The 22,834-nt window shown below is 39.4% G+C and overlaps 1 protein-coding gene and 1 long non-coding RNA gene across 4 annotated transcripts in view; one reads left to right on the top strand and one right to left on the bottom strand.

The window, feature by feature from the left end:
* The window catches only part of LOC308179466, a 246,443-nt gene extending 224,639 nt beyond the window's left edge, over positions 1-21,804 (top strand). For both annotated transcript variants that reach the window (XR_013940389.1, XR_013940390.1), the window contains one exon: positions 4,953-21,804. This is a non-coding gene — a long non-coding RNA (uncharacterized lncRNA). The remainder of the gene's footprint in view (positions 1-4,952) is intronic.
* The window catches only part of ADGRD1 (adhesion G protein-coupled receptor D1), a 157,566-nt gene that overhangs the window by 5,508 nt on the left and 129,224 nt on the right, over positions 1-22,834 (bottom strand). For both annotated transcript variants that reach the window (XM_080559658.1, XM_080559659.1), the window contains 2 exons: positions 2,094-2,220; positions 793-834 (listed from right to left, as the gene is read on the bottom strand). In XM_080559658.1, the coding sequence (XP_080415784.1) occupies positions 793-834; positions 2,094-2,220 (169 nt within the window). The remainder of the gene's footprint in view (positions 1-792; positions 835-2,093; positions 2,221-22,834) is intronic.

Raw genomic sequence — 22,834 nt, 5'->3', positions numbered from 1 at the left:
GAGGTGATGGAGCAACTCTGTAGCATCCAGAAGGAATAGCTGTGGAAGAATCAAAGCCTTCACAAAGCAGTACCCCTGTTAGCATGCTGGTTTTTATAAGAAACTTTCATTATCAGTAATGCATATTGCGGAGGATTTTCTGCTCTCTGCTAAGGGAGGAGGGATGCAGGGAGCTCCCAGCACAGCAGAGATGGTCTCTGCGACATCAGCCATGCCTTGGCTTTACCCCAGCTGCTTGGAGACAGCTTTCATGCAAAAGATGCTTCTTGGTCCGCTGTGAAAACCTCCGCTTCCAGCCAAGAAAAATACCTGGAATATGTTCTACTCTGTTTGGTTTCCCATTAAGAATTGCATGAGCAGTCTCCAAAAGTATGTTTTGTTGAGATTAATGTTTATTTTCCTCTCCGGAACTGCAGATGTAACAAAGCCAGAGGCCCCCTAGCAGGGACTGCCAGAGTGAGTCTTGCTGCCACTGCCTAAACATCCTCCCTTAACAGCACAGCCTGTGCCCTGCTCATCGCTCCAGCCCTTGGGACTGCACCTCTCCTTCATCTTGAGCTGCCTTCTCTCAGCTTTTTTGGAAACGCTTCTTTCTTACATTAAATAAAATAAATGCCAAACCTGGGTCAAAACTCTGTAAGCCATAAAATCACTAACAACAGTCTTGTGTTTATTGAAGGAAAAAAGAAATCCGTTCCATAGCAGGCAATGATAATGGGGACCTTTTTTTTTGTCTTACGTGTTACGTGAATTTGTTAACACCAAATCTGTTGACTCCATTTTGTAACCTACCTCTGAATTCAGAAGACAGTGAAACAGGAACATGAAAAATCCCTGAAAACAGATAAAAGGGAGAACAGTGAAGACTGTGAAGAATAACATATAACAACATATTTCTCACTGTATTGTATAAAGCATGTATCGTGTAGATGGAGCTCTATAAATACACTGAAGAGTAGACAATTGTGCCCCATGTGAAACTGGAGAAACCTGCTGCATTAGGCTACTCTGCATCTTACCAAGACTTTTTCATGTAAAACAGCACCTCTCAAACTTTGGGGTGCTTTGGAGTGGTTGCAAATAAGTAGTAATTCTTGTCATGAGCTACAAGAGAACATTTTGTCTGTGCTTGAAAATGTAGAGGCAGAAGAAAATGCTTTTGGGGAAACACCAGATACTTACTTTTTATATTAGAAAGAGGCATTATCATTACCAAAATTTTCACAACAGAGTTTTAGTATCTTTAGACTTTTTGCCCAATGGAAAGCAAAAAGTTCCCAGCCCTTTCCGCCAGATTCTTTTTTTTTTTTTTTTTTTTTAGGGGGTATTCAGACAAAGTTTTTAATTTGGATGAAATTTTTAATTTGAAGTTTTTAATTTGCATAAAAAAATTAACCTTTTCTAGTAAGTTTATTGGGAGAACTGCATTACATTCATATTTGTTCCTGAGACATCATAGTATTTAAAACAGTTAATTTTTTTCCCCTTTTGTAACCATTTTTTGGGAAGGAATTACAACATACCTATAGACTGATGCCTCTGCTGAAACCTCTGCTTGAAGCTAGGCAGATGCTTGCATTCTTTCCTGAACAGAGCTATTTTTCTGGATTGGTGTCTTAAGAATCACGTGCTGCTTTCTGCAGCATGCAGAGCAGCTTTCCTTTTCTCATTGTGCTGCACCGTTCCCAGCAACTTCTGTTTGCTTTCATTTATTCTCAGTAACAAAGCCTCAAACTGACATAGAAAATTTGTTCCAGTATCTTTAACGGGAGAATCTTGCCTTTACCTTTAAGAATCTTGCCTGTGATACCCAGTGCTAGAAGAGTGAATCTATTTCTCAGGCTCACGGTCTCATTTATTTAATTATTGCTACTGGAAACATTAAGGAGTGGGGTGAAAGTTCTGTTCATACAGAGACTAAACAATTGCCAGCACTGTATGATCAACACAGACATAAAAGACACAGGAAAGAACACAGAAAAAAAAATCCAATAAATACAAGCATGTGAAAACATTACTAATGATCCAGTTATTGGATCTCAACAGCAGTTCAGTAGCCATAACCTTTCCCACCATTCCCACCAGGTACTTACTTGTAGTGAATTGAAAACAGCAAACATATACTGAAATACCAACGTGTGGGTATTGACGGCCAGAATCCCAAAGATCCACGAGCTTCCCAAGATTGGTAAGAGAACAGCAACAGCTTTAGCTGTTAGTCTGAAAGAGAAAATGACGATGGGAAATGTGATGAGACAGTTAAACAAATTTCAGATCACACACTAGGGAATTTATCAATTATTTCCTGGCAGAAAGGCAGTGTGTCTATGACTCTCTTTCCCATAAAATTCTTTTAATGGGCGAGTCTCTTAATTACACATTCCTCATCTATGAAAATAGAGATAACAGAATTTTTATGTCACATGGGATATATACAGATTGAGAGAGGCAGTAACTGAGGGTGCTGGGGAAGAGATGGAGAGATGGTCATATAGCTGCTATAGCCATATCTTCAGTCTGCAGTGAACTATACTTCTTTCTTCTGTGAGGAATAATAAGTGTAAGAGTCAAATGCAGAGAGCAGAAACTTAGAACAGAGACAGGATCACATGGAAAAAAACAAACCACTATGTAGTATATCCAAAATACATTTGCTCAGCTTGACTCACTAGTCAAGCCAGCTTGAAAGCTTCTAGAAAGCGACTTGGGATTTTTAATCACCACAAATGGAAAGAAATGCTATCTGCCTCTGCCAAACGTAAATCCTTTAACACCAAGCTATTTTTCTGCTACCTCCCTGCTTTGTTCAGAGCTGATTCAGAGAAACATATGCCAAATATTGAAATAACTTGTGTTTCTTGGAGGTGCCTCCTGATATATATTCTCTCTGCTTACCTTGGAGTACTTGGCAGAATTTCAGTAAAAGGTGATATGACAGCTGAAAAGGTAACAGCATTGAGAAAATAAGAGGGATTTTTGTTTTAGCCTTAATGAGCTATGTATGGGATGTTTGTTATAATGGAAGATTAAAAGAAATTGTAGTATACCAGAGAATTAAATGATCACAGAAAGCTTTCTGCAGCAGCTGAATTCTGAGGATTGAATTCTATATAATCCGGTTCTTGTGTTCATTTTCTGCGTTGACGTAAATATTGCAAATATCTCCCTCTGCAACAGAATACTACTCATCCGCTTCCAAGAAAGGCAGGCTCAGCTGATGAAATGTAACTCACTGGGATTATTGCTTATCTCACACAATTGTGTTCTCCTTATGAAGCCCTCGGAGCATCATCTCTGATTGATGCTAATGAATTGCACTAAAGAATTGTACTTCCGTGTCTGCGCACACCCTGTAATATTGGCTGCAAGAGTATTGTAGTAATAGCCCTACAGAGTGTTCCTAGTGTAATCACAGAAAATAGTAAGACAACAGGATTACTCTACGGAGGTCCTTGGCAGAGGATGTTAGGTATGTCTGAAACAGAGCCGATCACAGCCGATAATTCTGTCGTCGATGGGTCAATGCGATGATTCAGCTGCAGCTGCTAGGGCAAAGTCCCTGATCATTTCTGTGCAGAAAGGTGGAAGTATGTATTCAGAGAAGAATCACTCTGCTTGACTTTTATAGTAGGGATATGGTGGCCCATCCAGTCTAACCTGAGATGACACTCCTGGTTTTAGCCTGATCCATCTGTTTCTTGATTAAGACAATAAACACCTCCACAGAAAGTGTTCACATCAGTTGGAGCCAGTAAAGGCAGGTATAAGGTAAGGCAAGGCCAGGTGACTCATAGGGAGTTTTTAAGGCATCACTCGCTTCTCCCAGTAAATGCCATGCACCCAGTTCACGGCACTGAGCAACCCAGAAGCAGTCATGATGTCTGTCCACTCTTTAATCACTCTAAACTCCTCACGAATCCCACAGGGTAAAACACGCTTGCTGTCAAAACCCTACTAACTAGGCAGCCCACTGCTATTTTGCCTGTCAAGAATGAATTGTTGAACCTTTGCACAGCCAGGCATCACATTTGCAGTGACAGCTATCAAAGGACAAACTCTTCCTCTGCGGCAGATGAGCACAGTGTTGGTGGCACAAGGCAGAAAGCACAAGGAAGGAAACTGCTCCTGCTTTGAAACATCCTGAACCATAGATCTGATCTCTATTTACCACAGTGCTTACAAGCATGGGCTTAACTCCTGTTGTAGTCCACAGGATTTGAGCACATTCTTACACTTAAATACCTGTTTAAGATATTTTGTGAATTTAGTGTATGGTTCAATTATAGATAAAGAAGGTAAAGGGAACACAAGCTGGAAGAACCTAAAAGCCAGTCCACACTCACAAAAGCTGCATTTCTCAGAAATTAGCAGATTTTTATTTAGCTGGAAGCCAATACAGGAGAAAAAGTTGTTTTAGGGAGATTAATGTTGTACTTCTGCCTTTTAGCCCCTTGTACAGGTTAAAGTAGAGGTTCACGAGAGAAGTGCATAGAGCTGCATGACAAGAGACCACTTATAATTACAACAAACACAAGACAAATGAGAGTGTTGTACAACACAATTCAATGAAGAAATCTTTTAATTAAATACTTAGATCCAAGGCATCTTGTTCATTTCAGTGACCTGAGCACACACTTCATTATATCCTTGATTAAAAGTGTATGTTGAAATACTGCATGGGATTCAGGTTTATAGGGAAATCTGAGACAGGGAAAAATCAGGAATTTTTTTGCCTCTATTGATAAGCATCTTAATTTCCTTGGCCATGAATATTTCTGCACAATTTAATTTAATTCTGCAAAGAGTTTGTTCAGCCAGAAAATGAAAGAATACAATAAAGCCTGAGCTCTCTTATTTAATTACAATATGCATTTAAGAAGATACAATTTTAAATCAGCCAAGTGATAGAGGCTTATTTTCATGAATCAAGGATGTTTTGTTTTTCTCTGTAGAGATTAAAGTTCATCACCTCGACTGTAACATAAGAGATGTGCTAAGAGATCTGCCAGCAGACCGCCTCTTGCAACAAGCATGGAGCAGAAAGACAACTATAACCTACAGAGCCCTCGTGCCTTCAGGAAAATGCATCTTCGGAGCAGACAGAGGGGACGGTACATGAACACCCAGAGGATGGATCAGGTAGTTTCAGACTCCATGATGGTCTAGAAGTCGCCTCTAACCCGATACAGCAGGTGATTGGTATGCCCAACAGAGCTACACTTGTAAACACTTTTCATTACAAACCACCTTTTTTTTTTTTTTTTTCTCTTTGATTCCCACACTGTCAATTTTTATAAAACTTGCAGTTTGATATATAATCTTCCCTAGCTGGTTTGTTGCCAGAAATGCCAGAAATAAGTTTTCATTATTTCTTTTTGAGTCTTAGCATAAAAAGCTTCATCAGTAACTTGTAGTGTGTGGGAGAATTGAGTTACGTGCTAAGCTGCAATGTTCTTAAAATCGCTCTTATAGTTTGGATTTTCAGTAACTTTGAACATCACGAATGTCTTGGTTTTTTTTTTTGTTTTTTTTTTGTTTTTTTTTTTAATACAGGTAAAGATAAAGACTGCTCACTTGCTCACTTTTAAGCACAGGTTTCACCACTTGTTCAGCAAAAATACATAGCTAAAAATGAAAACAAAATACAGATGTGTGGGATTTTTCATGCACATGTATGCATGTTTCATAACCACCCATTTACACAAACAGTCATTTGAGGGTGAAATTCTTTTAAGACTATCTAATGGTCAGTTCTGCCTGTGTGTCACTTAGATCTCATTGTCTTTTTAAAATTACCTTATTTATTTGCTTGCTTTGAAATTCATCCTATGTATGAAATTATTAGTTCAAGGTGTTTGTTACCTTTTCTCACCAAGCAAAGGAGTCAGCTCTATTGTTCCTGGTCCTCTTTTATTTTCTTCCATTTACCCCACCCCTCCCCATCGTTATTTCATTTTGTCTTTGAACTTCAAAAAAGAAAAATACTAAATGTAAAATGCTGTGTCAGAACACCATTAAGGCTACAAGGTTAAAAATCACTGAAAAAAATCTAAGAAATACAAAAGTTAATGTTCCGCTAGGCACATTAATTCCACCACACTGCACATACTTTTTTTTTTTATTCCCATTTTTCTTTGCTACATGAATATTTTAGTAGATTAGTTCTAGTACACTAAGATATAGAGTGTAATCAAATGCATGTTGTGTTTGGAGAAGGAATACTGCATGACTTAAACTGTGTAATGTTAAAAAAAAAAAAAAGTCACTCCCATCATTTGAGCTTTACGCTGTCTACAAAACTGGTGGCGTGAAGAGACCACACTTTGGGCAGAGGCAGATCTTTGCGGATATTGGGGTCTAATCCAAACAAGGCTTCACAAACCTTGCTAAAACCTTTCTTTGTCCTTGTGCCCTAAATGCGTTGGAAAGCACAAGGGCCATTGCCTTATAGAAGAACCCTTGAAATTTGTCCTGCATGCCCCTTCCCCTCCTTTGGTCTTTGAAATCAGAAACATAATAGCAGCCTATTTTTCACACATCCTTTTAAAAGCTCAGATAATGTTGCTCTTCTGCAGTCTAATAGCATTAAGTTTTGTAAGGTTTTTGTGTCTCTGCATCTGTGTACACTGGCTGATCAGCCCTGGGATTAATTAATTAAGAACAAAGCAAAAGCTTTTTTTTTTTTTTTATCCTTTCTATTGTTTCCTTTTGCCAGTATATTTTTTAAGGTATGTACTTGTTATTACTTTATAATATAGAAAACTTCTGTAAAATACAAAAACTATCTTAAGTCTGATTAAATTTTTATATCCGGTGCGTATGGTATAGCCCCTGGGATATTCCTGGCTGTACACAGCCTATCTGGCAAGTCAGGCTAATCTTAGCGATATTTCTCACTCTGCCCAGTACTAACAATCTCTGCAGCTGCACTGCAGAGCCTTCTGAAGTGCTGCACACCAAGAACCACTTTGGTGTGACTTGGTTGCATTCTGATTCACACAGCTGTTTGTTGCAAAAAGAAAGCAGCAATGAATTGGTATTGCCCAGTGCCTGTCCTGCCATCACATGTCCAGAGGCTGCTCTGCAGGCATTGCTGTAAGCTCGTACATCGTCCCACTCACCTGAGCACTTGTGCATGAATGCAGCTGTGTGGGAGAGCATGATGGAGTCCTATGAAAGTCCTCAGAAATTTTTTTCTGGTACACTTCTTACAAAAGCAGCGTACACTTTCTCCATTAATTGCTAATACTGTGTAGGCACGGCCAGTAAAAAGCTCATTCTTCAGGACCTTTGTCAAACTGTCATTTAGCATGCACTCACCCTTTAAATTGCCCAATGGAAAAAAAGAAAATACATTTTTCTTCCTTTTTCTTGTTCTTACAGTTTAATTCTAATTCCTGAGAAGTAAACCTTGCTCACCAGAGACCTTCCACTCCAAATTTCTTCATTTGGCTTTTGCTTGATTGCTTTAGTTTTAGCATTTCTTTCAGTACAGGATTTTGGTATTTTCTGTCTTTCTCAGTAAGAGATGGACTGTCACCCGGTGGTTTATACCAGCTGAAGTCCTGAGCTCTGCATTAATCAATTATTGGACAGAAGGAAGTTTTCTGAGTTGGATAATTGTTGTAGCTATATTGCAGCCATGGTGTGTAAGAAGTGTAGGTTTCAGCACCTCTGAGACATACTTTCTTCACTAACATCACATAAAATCGTTGCACTGTTAGTAAAGTTTCTATGAACATTTTTCTAAGAGCAGAGGTGGCCTTATAGTTTTATTGTATTTGCAATTGGTTTGAAACAGCTCTGCTCAATTGAGATGACTCCCTTCCCCTTATTTAATCTCTGCCCTTTTCTGTTATTGCCCTGAGCACACTGTCGATATCTTACACCAATGCAGAATGACTACACTGACAGCTACAAGAAAGAAATTTCACTGCTTGCAGAAAGAAAACTTTATTACTCCTGTGAAGGGGACCCCTAATTCACAAATCAATTTTATTGGGCATATATGAAGAACTAATCCTTTTAAGACTTCTGACATCCACTTTTCAGTGATGATGCCTGCTGAACTAAGAATTAAATTCAGACCCATAAGCCAAGATTATATAATAGTTGGAGGAAACACTGTCTATAAAAGCAAAAATCCTTCACAACAATTCATCAAAATTGTTGCCCTGACAAATAGGCCTCTTAACTGAAATTCTCTCTTGTTTCTTAAACTCTTCACTAGCCACTGTCAGCAATATCCTTTATACTTTATATAAAAAAAGTAAGTAAGTCCAAAAGCCTATAACTAACATTTCAGACAAACACCGTGAAAAGTTAAATTTAGCCTCAGTTTCCCATTTTTTACCTGTAATGCTCACTAAGCTCTGACCTGACAGCTGGAGAGCTGCTGGGAGACCACGTACAGCAATTCTGGCTGTGAACAGAAATGTTTCTAACTCAGTTCAGCAGCATTTCCAGCACACACCTTGCCTACCTCTTCTGCCCAGCACTCAGGCTCCATGCCCATGGGTGTGGGCACGCCGTGCAGGAGCCTTGTGTGCCATTACTCCCTGGGTGTTACCTGGCTCTCCAAGGAACAAAACCCATCCTAAGCAAGTTAGGTGATGACTTGCCACCAACCTCAGACAGACAAATGGAAGAATACTGATAACAACTCAATTTTTTGAGCGAACTAAGCAGTGAACATCAAAGAAAACATTTAGACCAGCCTTGGGCCTGACCCAAAGCCTACTGATGCCTTTTGGAGCCTACAGGGTCAAGCTTCCTGTTAGTCTTAAATAAAAAAACAACAAAGTGGGTGACAACGGCACTGGGGGTGGTGTGGGAAGTGCAGCAGGGAGGCCAAAGCACAGGCCTGGGAGTCAAAATCCCACAGGTCCCCTCCTCACTTACCAACCAATTTGCTCTGCATAATGCGTACGAGTGATGTCAAGAGCAGGTGGGTTTTGTTGTTGCTGTTTTTGTAGTTTTTTTGTTTGTTTTCTTGTAGTTTTTGTTCATTTGTTTTGAACAAAATTAATCTCTGAGCTCTGCTAGACGTCTCAATCTGATGGGTAGAGCTGTGCTCTCAGACAGGGCAGACACGGATTTTAGTTCTGTGCTCCTGCAAATACACATGCACCTTTTTCTCCTACATTTTGTTTTGGCTGTACAGACAACAAGGCTGATTGCACAAGGAATGTTTTCTAATTAGCACAAACAGACTCTAGCCTAATTGCAGATGATTTCTAGGAACTACTATAATAAATTAAAAAAAAAAAAGTCACTGGTAAGTGCAGATGTGCAGACAGAAAATGAGTCCTTTAAATTGCCATTTCCTATCGGTAAAGTGGAGGCGATGATACTTGCCCTTTCAAAGCAATGTTGTGAAGATGAAGAAGAACATTTACAGACACTGCAGACCATTAATTTCTGGTGGGTGCTATTTATAAGCCAGGGAAGATGCTAGCAAAAAAAAAAAAAAAAATCTAGGCTGTAACAGCAACTAAATCCAGATTGAACTTTATCACGTGAGCGAGAAGGGGGAGAGAATTCCTCCTTTTCTGTTATGTGTCACGTCCAACATCCAGGCCTCTCACCACAGACCCTCAGAAGAAGGCAGGTGCTGCTAAAGCAGGGGCATTTCTCCTAAGTCTTCCCAAAAGCTAAAGCTGCCTTAGCATCCTGTACATCTGATAAATAAGAAGGGCTCCTCCTTCTGAATTCCCAGCCTATAACCTTGGACTCGATATAGGATTTAAGGCAATCTTGGTCTCCTTGCTCAGTCAGCAGCAGTTGTGGAGGGAGCACTGGCCCTCTCCTACACGCTGTCCTGCAGCCTTTCCCGAGACCCATTGTCTTTTTCTCACTGTGGCTGTCAGTGGTTGGAGGAGTTGTCCTTGCAGCTAGGTACGAGCCCTCTCCTTCAAACAGATAGAGAGGGTTAAGCTCTGACCTTTTGTGGGACAGGTGGGATGAGGCCCTGTTCACTGGCTAGGCCAGTCAATAGAGCATTTGTCCAGAAAATAGGAGGTCTGGGCTCAGATTGCTCTCCTGCCCTTCCCATTTTTTCCAGAAGAACATTTTGACTCCCTGCTTGATGCTCATTCTCTCCTATTGAACTTGTTCTGCTTGTATTGAATAATTAAATATTCACTGGGTCAGAGAGATTAGTTGTGAGGCACTCACCCGAGAGAGAAGAGTCCTACATAATCCTTGCTTTATTAATATTTCCTATTTTATATTAAATATTCAGTGAAGCAGGGACTGAAATTCAAGTCTCCCTTCAAAGCCTCATCAAGCCTGACAAAAATAGAGGCATGACCAGAAATGGAGGTACCACAGGAATTTCAATGCTGAGAAGGCAATCCCAGGGGCTGGGAGCATTGACTTTTGACTTCAGCCCCTAACTAAGGATTTAGAAATCCATGCCTTCCTAAGGCCTCCCACAGATCAAATCCCACATCATCTCCATCACATCATGATCTTAAAATTGGAAAAGACAAATAATACTTCCCAAAGAAAGTCACAAGCACGTAACTAAAACACGTCCTTCCCCTTGTCTTTAACTCAAGCCATTGAAGGAATATGGAAAATTAAAACGTAATGTCAATGCAAGCTGGATCTTCATGGATGAGGATTTCCCCAGGAGAACTGTACTTGCAGAGGGATTTTTCCAATCTGTCAAAAATCCCTTTCTTCAATATTTTTTGACACTAACTCCCTCGTTGTGCTGCTGCTGAGACAGCATTCTCTGCTTCTTGATCCCAGGAGCAAGGCTAAAGCTAATTTTCCAATGAACTTTGCCATTGAGTCATCAAAGAAAATAGTAAGTGCTTATTCTCGAAGCAGAAGAGTGTTCCACATCCAGCCAAGGATTATTTAGAATTTATTCTGGGACAGGAGATAAAGATACTACCTGCACTGTGAGTCTTTGCGCCATGGGATACCCAGTAGTACGTGTATTCATTCCCAAGAGACACCCAAAAGCTCCTCTGTTCTTGGTGCAGACACTCGTTTTTTAAAAGGTGACTGGGAGTTGTGGCTAGTGAGTCTTGTTGCTTTAATCACCAAAACTCTGCATTTGTGTCTGTCTGTGGTGCCCTTCATGTTCTGCTTCTATTGAAGCGTCACTTGAACCTCAGGAAGAGCCCCAGTGTAACTGAGGATATATTTTCTCTTTTCCCCATAATAATCTCTAAAATAACGAGCAGAATAAATATTTGCAGTTAGATGATTGTTTAAGATCTGCTAAGTACCATCACCTGCTAGCAATTATACAATTCTTTCGCATACAAGCATTTACAATAAATTGGCCATCAATGGTCCTTTTTTCTTTTTTAACTAAATAAAGTAAGGGGCTGTTTATTCCAGTCATATGTTAATTTTTTTTGGGGAAAAAAAAAAAAAAAAGTCCGCTGAAAAAGCTTTTTGTGAGACTCCAATACTCAGTGACAGGAGAAAAAAAGCTCCCAGCAGATGGTATTGATGGCCATGGCCAGAAGACAAAATAATCAAATTCTCAGAAACCCATGTGGAAAATGACAGCAATTTAAAACAAAAAGGAAAAGAGCAGGTCCTGACCCTTACAATTGTCTAGATTTATTAATTTCTTGAACACAAACTATTCATTTCTGTAGCTCTTACAGTGTTTGGTTCTTTCTTGAAAGCTGATTCTGGAATTACTTTGAAGAAAGCAAGAGAGAACAAAAAGAAAATATTACATGCTTTCACTTTAAGGGTTCTTTAATAATCACAAAAGCAGATTGACTGGGGTGTCTGGAAGTACTACTTTGTTGTTTTAAAAAGAAAGCAAATTGTAATTTTTTAATGGCCCAGGCCTTTTTTATATTGCATGTCATCATTAAGGGAGGGTTTGTTTCCAGAAGTAAAATAGCGCTCTTATGTTTTCAGCTTGCACCTTACAGAGCAAGCACTCAGGAAAAGAGCAGCATTTTGTCCCGCAACCAGAAAACAAAAACTATGCAGGAGGATTTGTTTATAGCACATACAGTTAGCAACGAGCTAGTCCTGGGCTGAAAAGGGCTATGGAATTATTTGGTGGTAGAACAGACGAACAACAGATATCAAATAATTAATTGACAAAATATGACCATAAAGTTCGTTATAGGAGCATCATATTAATAGGATAATCCGACCTTGGCTGCTCTGGAGGTTCTGCATATGGGAAAACAGATGTTCCTTCAGATACTCCCCTTTCTCTAATGTGGACCTAGTGCCTAGCTCTGCATTGGACTCAGCCCAGGAGAAGGAATTTGTTACGACAGCTTATTCCCAGAAAACTCATTACCTGTCTCTTCCAAGGACAAGGCAATGGAAATGTCCCAAAGGGCTAGATCCTGCCTGTGGGTGCCAGATGGACTGGGCTACATGTCATCTACTCTTTTCTCCAACATTTGCACCTAATAATTTCTTTCACTGCAGTCTCCATTGTCTTAGCCATTTTCAAAGCTCCCAGTGCAGGACTTCTTCCATCTCATGACAGCTTTCTGTATAGCCTGTCCCTGGGTATTCCCAGCATGAGGAACTACATTAGCCCAATGCTAACTATTTTTAATTGGCTAAATCTCCACAAGTCATCTTGAAACAATATACTGAAATTAGTCTTATTGCGCGATTCACAACCATCTGAATCTTTTTTATAGTCCTTATATCATGCAGCGCAAATCTTTGTTTTCCCGGCAGTAAACCGAGATGACAGACCCAGTGCTAATAAAGAGGGATTGTCAAATTACAGAAGTTATGAAAAGAACCTCATAGCGTTCAACTTTCCTTATATAACAGAGATTTGATGGAACTATTCATATGACTGGAATACTGATGTGAAAGGCCACGGTTTGTTCAGAAGGGACACGCAGGGACAAAGAAAGAGTGTATCAAAAATGTAGATCTGCTCAGAGAGCCAGAAAATATAGGCAGACAGACCTTTCAAAAATCTCTGTGTAAAAATAAAGGGAAAAGAAATGGGAATAGTATGGCAGCATAACATCTATTTTGGCTTGCCAAACCCTGGGGATAACGCAGATGAGGCCTTTTTTTCCTAAACAGTTCAAGAATTGTCTAAAGCATAAAATTAGGTGTTAGCATGGAGCTAGCTTGATTTAATTAATGATATTGTTAATGAAATGCAAAGTTTATAAAACCGTTTTGTTTTGTTTTATTTTGGTAAAACTGCAGGCAGTGATATAATCCCATTGCAGTTGTTTTTCTTTTTGCTCTGCAGTGTCAAACCAGCAACACTATATGTTAAAAATATAGATTGCCCCCTATTTTGTGCTCGGTACTGGTGATGCCTGAGCTGGAACATCGTACTTTGGTTTGGATATCATTCTTCAAGAAAAGTGTGATCTTTCTGGAAAGACTCTGGAAGCAAGCAACAAAAATGATCGGTAGGCTAGAAAGCTTTGCCTGCCAAAAGTGTCCTAAAAAGGGGCTCAGGTTTTGAAGTTTGCTTCAGCAGGGAGAGAAACTGTTGCCAGCACCCACTGGAGAAGGACAGACTCCGATTTGTCCTTTCTTTAACTGCCTGTGTAGAAATGTCAAGCTTCTTAAGAGAAGCTAATAGGGAAAAACTTCTGAACCAGCTACACCCTGAAGAGACTCAACTTTCTATCACTGGAGGCTTTTTACCAATATAAGCAATTGTGTTTTACACACTACTCAAAGTGGTGAGAAGCAATTACACAGCCAGTTACCGCTTTTCAGCTGACAAGTGGCAACAAACCTCACAGCTTGGTAGTTTTGTGTACCTGTGAATGCCCAAAGAAAGCTGCCTCACGGACACGAGCTTATTGGAAATCTGTAGATTTGGTGAATATTTCTGGCTCTTAGCTTGAAGTCAGTGGGGCTTCATTTAGGATGACAGAGTAACAATCCCATCAGCCCATACACAGGATTTCTGTAGAATAATAACATTCATCCCCCTGAGGATCTGAACTCTGAAAATGATCTCTTGACCTAAATGGCATCAGTGACCCTTAATTATGCAATGATATCAACAGAAAGATCATTCTTCCATTTCCATGGTAACGGTACCAGCGAGCAGCAAAGCTGTCAAGGTCAGGCATATAAACTGAGAAAGAAAAGTAATTTTCTGTGTAATGGTTCATACGAGCTTTAACTGCAGTACTGGCAAATAAATAGCCATATACTTGCTTGATCGTCTGTCTCAAATGTACATAAGGGGGAAAAAAGAATTGCCGGCATACAACCACGATTGTGCTGCCTTGCTGCCTTGTTTCTGAAAACTGCTTGCTAGTGACTGTTGCTTCGGAGGATAACACAAAATGCAGAAAAGCATTCAGCTGTGCAATGCTGTAATGTGAGGAACTCAATTTCTTATTAAATTGGTTTTATAGAAACTAGGTAACATATGGCTTTTATCATGTTTATCAAAGTTAATGTCATAGCTGATACTGTGTGACTTACAAAAAAAAAGCCCAGGAAGAGGTCAGAAAAATTCCTACAAAATATTTTCTAGTTTGTTGAAATCAAAATGTTTTACTAACGGGCTGGATTCACACCTCCTCCAAAGACCTACCTGCAAATGGAAAAGCTAGAAAACTCTGCGTACTTCCATATTAGCATTCAGGCTGTCTTGTGCCACCCATTTGAGGTATTTTGCAGAAGGTTTCAAGGCTGATGGCCAGCTGGCCCATGGTCCCCGTGGAAGCAGACAGCCATGGGGACCTGCCCCAATGCCAGTGCTTGTGTCTGAGGCTCTCTTGGCTTTTGGGAACTGTCTCAAGCTTTAGTAAGAAGCTGCAGTATTGAGTACGGTTGTGATCACATATACATTATGAAATTGAAAAGTAGACTCTGTGGTTTTTTTTTTTTCCTTTTTTTTTTTTTTTCTAATTTCTGAGCTTTTTAGTCTGTTGATGATTTGTGATTTGCCAATTCTCTTGGTCTGTGCAGGGGGCTCAGACAACAGCTAACGACAAGCTCTTTTATGGTGCTCCATATGTATTTATGTCTGCCTATTGCTGCTTATTTTTTTGAACAAATAATCTGACGATTGCTATCTCTAGTCATATGAGAACAGCCAAGGCCTCATTGTTCTATTACCATATTCTGATGTTCCTTAGTTTTTTAATATCTTTATTAAAATTATGCAACTAACTTGGGAGTTCTGCTGGAGAAGGTACGTTAGACTCATGGGATAATAAGCACTATAAAATTAAAGAACATGATTCTTCATGGGGTGATTACCTTTGACAATCTGGGAAATCACTATTCCTGATGTACTCATGCTTTCAATTATCATCTGACTTAAATACCTTTTTGATTATTTCTAATATTGTTCCAATTGAAAGGTGTGTATTTTTTTAATTCAGTTTCTTCCACTTAAATGTACATTTCTGCCTCACATCTTTTTCAAGAGAAAAGAATTGGGTATAATTCCAATATCTATTTCCAAAACACCTGTAACGTATCTGTGGTTAATGGAATTTTATTACTTACCTAAGGACAGTATCTTAAAATTTGAAAAGACTTCTGATTCTAAAATAAGACCTTTTCTTTATTGGATTTACCCATATTTTTCATTTATTTTATTTACTTTGTGAGAGCATTGTCGGGAAAATATGTAAATCACACTTAGCTAAGACCTGTGTCAGACTGGGTAGTGATTTACATGGTTGCCTAGAGCTCTGCACAAGGTGCATGTTTAAATAAGCATTTACTTTATGCGATGGCATAACTATAATATTAGTCTTATTATTCTGCATAAAGCTGACACAGAATTCTAGGATTATAAATTGGACCAAGGATGTAAATGCAGAAATTCAAGAAAACTCTTGCAGTTATTGCTATTCATGGTGAACTGTACCATTTCATGATGAACAACCAGCATTTAATTGTTACTCTGGTACCAGCCATAATGCAATGACTCATGCAACACCATCCTCCTGCTACTGTTATTTTCATGGCTTAAAATCAGATGTTAAAGGACTGAAATCTAAAAGCAATTAGGGCATTTTTAAAACAAAACAAACAAACAAAAAAGTGCATTCCAAAGCTCTTTTTCACTGATGATTTTCAAAAGGTAACATTTTCTGTTATTGCAAATCTAACAGGCATCAGGGTTCAAATCCATAGCAGTACAAAGAGGAGTTAAACCCCACTGAAGTCCTTAGACTCATCATATCTCTTCAGAGACGTGACTTACAAAGCTGACAGAGCACGGGAAAAAAGACAGAAAGACGAAGAGAACAAATAAAAGAGAGAGAAAAAATTAAATAAATAAGCAATCTGTAACTAAGGTCACAAAGCAAGTCACCAAGAGGCTTGTGCCTTAGCATACAAGGAAGTGCCCTGCAAACTATTCTGCTTGTAAATAGCAATGCTCTGGAGGGGAAAAAAAAAAAAAAAAAAGAGCATTTAAAAATGAACAGCTGTTCAAGTAGGCTCCTGGAGCATGTTTATAGATATCAGTGTTTCCAGAAAATTCATTCATGCAAAGCAGTTACAATAGTTTAGTAATGACTGATATGCCAGAAAGATTCTTTTAACTACAATAATGGCAGTTTCCATCAAGAAAATTGAGTTTCTAAACCTGGGAAGGAATTTGCACTGGTGCATTAAGTCCTTTGAAAGCAGCAAGCGATTTACAAATGAGACGATTGGCTAGCCACTGATCCTTTCCATCGGATGAAAAAAATCTGTAAAAGCATCAGAAGATTTGCCAGTAAGGCAGCACGAGCATCTTCAGTTAATGAAAAATAAAGCACACACTCGATGCTACCAGCTGAACATGTACAGAATTTAAGGTAAAGCTATGAGTTAAGTTAAATGTTAAGGTAAAGTAATGTGTTATTCTTCAGACATTTTGGGGGAAACAGAACAAAACCAAACCAGCTGCATTGTTCCCATATGCCACAGTATCATATCACTAGCAGCATCTTTGACCCAACTCCCGTGTATGCTGACACCGTGTACACTGCAAAGACTCATCAGGAACAACGCAACCTTAGGCATGGGGCCAGCCCAAAGTTATGTTCTCATTAAATGCCGTATAAATCCCAAGTTGACTTAAGGAGGCGCCATCTTGATGTAGTGTAGCCTCAAGCTCCTCCAGAGAACTGCTTTCACCTACAGCAACTGCTTTTAACATCTACCAGGGACTGATAGGGTGGGATCAGGGGATTTATTCAGTCATGGATCAATAAGCACAACACAGTTTTCTAGATACTGAAGATGAGAAATAGCTGACCAATGTCCTGGTATGACACTTTCCTTCATACCCTTCCCTTCCATTACTGATTCTGTTGTGCTCAGAGCTAAGTTTCATCACAGGGATTTAATAACTAAGTTTTAATAAACCTCATTCTATCCTGACATTCAGCTATGAAAACAAACATGCCTAAGCATCCGCAATGAAAAGTCTTATATCTTTATACTCAGAAAATCCAGTACCTCTTAAATATCAAGTTTTCCTAGTATCCTTTGTACCTAGAGGAGTACATTATGGACCCTGTTATATAAAACAATTTACACAGCCTCCAAGACTCATTTGTCTTTCACTCAACTACTTTTAGATCCAGTGAGTTGAAAGTATAAAACTGGGGAAAAAAATCAGAAAGAAATATGTGCTAGTTGTCCCAAAAATGAAAGTCGCCCAACGGATTATAGTAGAGATTTCTTACAGTGTCTCAAGACACATGAGGCAGGGTAGAGCCATAGCTGCTATTTATCTTTCGCTGATGTTGTTGTGCCACGTGTGTTATCCACAAGGAGTTTAGACTAGAAATGCCCAAACCAACCCCCTTTTCAATCAATGTGCATAGGCATCCCCACCACCTTCATCCCAAAAACCTTTAAAGCAGTTTCAGAGAGGGCAAATAGAATTAGTTGTTTGATACTTCCTGAAATTGTGTTAGTGTTGGGCACTTCAGAAATCCCAACCTTATACAGAGAAACCTAGTGCTAACACTCCCCTGCCAGGGGATTGGCGGTACAGACATTAGGGACAGAGATGGTGTGAATTTTACCATTTTTGTAACTGTTAACATTGTATCTTTACTACCCTTCCTAATACAGAAAGAAAGGAGCACACAAGGATCAGAATTGCTTGCTGCTTTGGAGCCCACAATCAGCAGGCCCCACTCACCCTTGCGCAGTAAATCCTTTTTAAGGAGAAAAGACAGAAGGAAACCAATTCCCACAAAGGATAATCTTGGCTCAGAAGAAGACAACCAAGAAAAAATAAGCTGTGAAAGGACTCACAATATCATCTTTTCCAGCTCGGCCACAAGACAGGATCATTTGTCACTCCTGGCACTAGGCTTAGCCATGACAGACATTTGCGCAACCACTTCTGAAAGCCATTCAAAGACACGAACAGCAGCTCCAGGTGATCAACTCAGAGTAGCTTTGCTACTCTGCTCCCATTATTGGAAGCTAAAAGATGCTTAATTTTTTCATCAGCTTAAGATTCTCTCTATTCGTCCCTTTTACTGTGCTCTTGGAGAACAGCCTCCCCTCTGCAGCGATGTTTTATGTACTTCTAAGCTTTCACCACCCCTCCTGAAATGTGCCTGAAATGCACCTGAGCTATCACACGGCCAGGAGCTTCTCTCCAGTGCCCTGATTCTTAGCATCTGCGGTAAAACAAGCACTACCATTACTGTCATTATGGTTACAAAAAGGTTAGCACTTCCTCGTTAATACTTTCATTGCCAGCATTCAAACCCATGTATTTTCAGTCTGAAACTCGGAATCTAATAAGGAGATACCCAAATGGCATTTGTATTTGTCATATTCAATGAGCCAAAAATTTAATTTTATTGAGGACATTATCATTGGCAGTAGTACTTCAGCTCTCTAATTGTCATTGCTTAATACTTTCCTTTTAATTATTTCCTTTATTGCCAGTCCCCCTGCTCCTTCCAAGAGCTTCCATGAGGTACATCGCTCACGCTATTTGAAGCCCTATTCAATGAACAGGATTTCTTACACAGTTAGAAGCTGTCAAGAAAAAGAATTGCTGAAGGCAGATTTGACTTGCCAGGCTGCTCTTTCTAACTGATGGCTCTCCTTCAGCAAATGGGAAAAGCTCGTTTCTCTTTCAACAGAGCACACAGAAGCAGGGGCTCCATGTCTCTGAGGGCTGCGGCTGCAGCATCTGCCAGCAAGGCACAGAACAGATTTTCTAGTGCTACGGATCTTGAATCCCTGTGGACTTTCAGAAGGGTTTGACTGCAGATTGTAACTTGTTCCTAACCCTTGAAGGCAGGTGGGGAGAGAAAAAGGAATTCGCTAATGGTATCGCAAAGGGGTGGAATTTAGTCACGTAGGGAGGTTATGGTAGGAGACCTCTCAGGAGAGCTTCAAGTAAGTGTCGTGATTGACAAGTGCATCCTGTGAAAATGAACAGCTGGAAATAATTCTCAGAAAAAGAAGTCTTTGCACTGCAAATGACATGAAACAGGCCCTGAATCACAAGAACAAAATGCAATACACAGTACCTTGCAGAATAAAGGCTTATGTTAAAAGCACCGAAGTTAGCAGCTCTAACTTGGAGGAGTGCTATCCGAGACAAAAGGTGACTGGGCTGAAAGGCAGGCACTATGTTTATAAACAAAGTAAAATACTGATTTGGAGTCATGGCATGGAATGGATCATTGATTAAATGGATGAGCAATTTGCCACTGTGCATTTGGTGTGCTGCTGGAATATAATAGATGGCTTTGCAAAGTGCTTTGGAATGGTCAATTACACATTTAAACCATACAGATGTCTGCAGCGTCATGAGCTGTTGGAAGACAGCCCTCATGTATTTGTATCTGTCAAAGGGAAAATCTTTCAGTACAACTTTTTTTTCCCCTCCCCCAAATTACCAAAGGAAGTAACAGACTTGCATTAAACCCATGTACCCAGATTTCAGTTTCATCCAGAGTGGTTTAAGCTACATTCAAAAATGCAGTATGAGCTAACACAACGTACATGACTTGCTTGCCCTGTTGAGCTTTTCTTGACGCCCTGTGTTGCTCTCATGCACCACAGCTACTGTCATTTGTTCCATTTTTCAGTCATTAATTTAACTAAACAGAGGAAGTGTTATTCCTTCCCTCGACAGAGAATTCAGAGACTGTTTCATTATTTTACTGAGTGAGGATCAGGCTTTGAGGGATGAGGGAAATGAGTAAAATGAAAGAAAGAATAGGGTAAAAAGCTAAGAAATATTTCTAATTATGTTGTAATTGCTTTCTCTGTGGGGATTATGATAGCTATCACTTCTGGTTCACTGCCTTCTGAAGTGTACACTTTATAAAAATGATACAGATTTTTCCAACTCATTGGGCCATTTCAGAGCAAGCAGTGAGAAAGTATTGAGTAAGACTTGGAGTTAGAAATTTATTCAAGAAAAAGTTAATGAAATTCTGTCTCTTCTGGACAATACAGTGCAAAAGTGAACTAGCTGCGAAAGCACAGTGATATGGTTAAGCATGATATCTTCGATCCTAGACTAAAATGGCTATTACTGCCACAGAGACGTGCTTTGCATTCTTCTGCTGTTACAGTTTCTAATAATCTTACTGTAAATCTAAGGTCTATGAAAATTGTATTATACTTTAACCCTTGTAATTCAGTAGCCAGGTAACTCAGGTAATCAAAAAACCTACTTGTGATAGACTTAACCAAGGAAGAGTTTTCTCTTGGGTAATAAAATGCGCACTTATTTAAAACGCTGTCACATAAGACATCTTTTCTCACTGTAACAGAGAAGTAACTTCCCAAGTAAACACAAAAATGAGGCTTTGAAGGGGTAGAGCAGCAAGACAAAAGCTATTTAGTTGTTAGCCAGAGTAAATGAGTGCACTAAGAGAGGAATTAAAATTTTAAATGCAGCGGGAATAAGTTAAAAAAAAAAAGAGTTCAAATGGTCCATAACTCAAAAAAGTAATCATGTGTCTCTTCAAGCACGTGAGCAATTCCATTAAACTAATCTGCTTTAATTGCATTAAGCTCAGAAAGACTACTCATATGTTTAAACTCAAACATAAGATTAATTATTTCCTTAAATGGAAGTCAAGAAGCCCAGTCAAGAAGAATGGATAGTGCAAACAAATATGTATATGAATTTTATTTTTTCAAGATTCAGCATTCATTTCAAGATTCAGCATTCTATAAAGTAAAACATTCAAATTAGCTTTTCGGTGGAAAATGTGCTCCCTGGATGCAAAAAAATCTCAGAAAGCTGCATCTGAATTAGTAGATGAAATTATTTTGCTGAGAGTCTATAGCTAATCAGCTAAGAAAATGTACAAATATAATCAATCGATCACAACTAAGTGAAACAGCTCATATTCTATACATTTGTGTTCAATATGCTTCAGAAAACAGTGTAAAAAGCATGTTCTTAAGTCAATTCAAAAAAGAAACAGGAGCTCGTCATAATTCCTTGCTCATCTCTTACCAGCAAACTATTCTTGCAGAGTTGAAGTTTCAGATGCTCAAAAAGTGACCATTCACACACACACAAATCCTACAACAACGAACTATTTACTGTCCAAACTGTCACAGGAGTCTATTAGGCATTAATTAGCATCTGATTGTATACTGGTTAATTAATGAAATTGTTTTTTCCTTAATTTTTTTTAATGTATGTATCATAAACTTAACTCTTTTATGTTTTTTTTGTTTGTTTGTTTGTTTGTTTTTCTTCAATTTACCCTATATTCTATATTGGGGATATTGGGGGTATTATTATTTTCTTTAAAAAATAAATAACAACAAAAAAAGGCATGTCCACACCTGTCTATATCTCTGAAACTAAAATAAAATGGTCAGGAAGATGCTGTCTGATAACTTCATTACAAGAAGCAACATCTGAAGCTGAAAAGGTCAACCAGTCCATAATGTATTGCACTTTATTCTGGGCAGAATGTAAATTGGGCAGATGATGAATTAATTAATTTTATGATAAAAAAGAAATGTTGTTAACACCTTCCTGTTCTGTTTTGGCTTTTAAGCACAAAGTTTGGTGGACACTGCCTTCAGAGCTGAGCACCAGCTCACTCTGGTGCATGTTCTGTAGCCACATTTGAGTCAGCATTTGAGAGGACCTGTTGCCATATGGAAAATCAGGAACAATTACTCTAAATAATTACATCAGTTTATTGCTGTCTGTTGCCAAGAGAAACAAGCCCTTGTTGGTAATATCCACTGGCGTTGCCAAGTAACTTAATCTTTAGGGAAACCAAATACGCTCCAGCACTAGCACTTCTCTAACAATAAATATCCTTTCTAACTGATATCATCATGGCTCATAACTGCATCTTTATTCTGACAATTTGCTAAGGTAATCTCTGCTCGGTTTGGGGCTGACAGCCTCAGAGGTGTGAGTTATCACACCTAACTTGAGAGTGCACAGGGGCGGTGTCTGAGCAGGAGCTGGGCAATCTAGGCTTCCCTCGGGTTCGCTGGGGAGAAATCAGAACTTTTAGGGCAAGCAGCTTGAACAGACGAGATGAATTACACAGCAGAAGCACCCAGTTATCCGTCCATCAGGGAGTGCAGGTGGAGGAGGAGGTGTCTGCTTCACTGAGCTCTAAAGCTCGGGGACATGAGCCCAGGTCAGGCACTCTCCCACCGAGGCTGCCAGCAGGAGTGGAAGTCAGTCCTCGTTGGGGTGATTAAACTCTTCCTTTGGCAGGAAAGCCTGGCAAGAGGCAAGCCTGATGATGGGCCTGTTCTGTAAAACCTGGAGGCTTGGATTTTCAGACCTCTATGCCTACGACTGCTGATCGTTTGAACTCAACAGCTGCTGCAGGGGTGAGGTCTGTTACATGCTTGAAGGCAGCTACAAATATTGGCCTGAGTC

The sequence above is a fragment of the Anser brachyrhynchus genome, assembly GCF_964034855.1.
Source record: "Anser brachyrhynchus genome assembly, chromosome: 17".
NCBI classification, from domain to species: domain Eukaryota; kingdom Metazoa; phylum Chordata; class Aves; order Anseriformes; family Anatidae; genus Anser; species Anser brachyrhynchus.
Note: the sequence above shows the minus strand (reverse complement) of the source record. Positions and strands in the feature narration are given on the sequence as shown.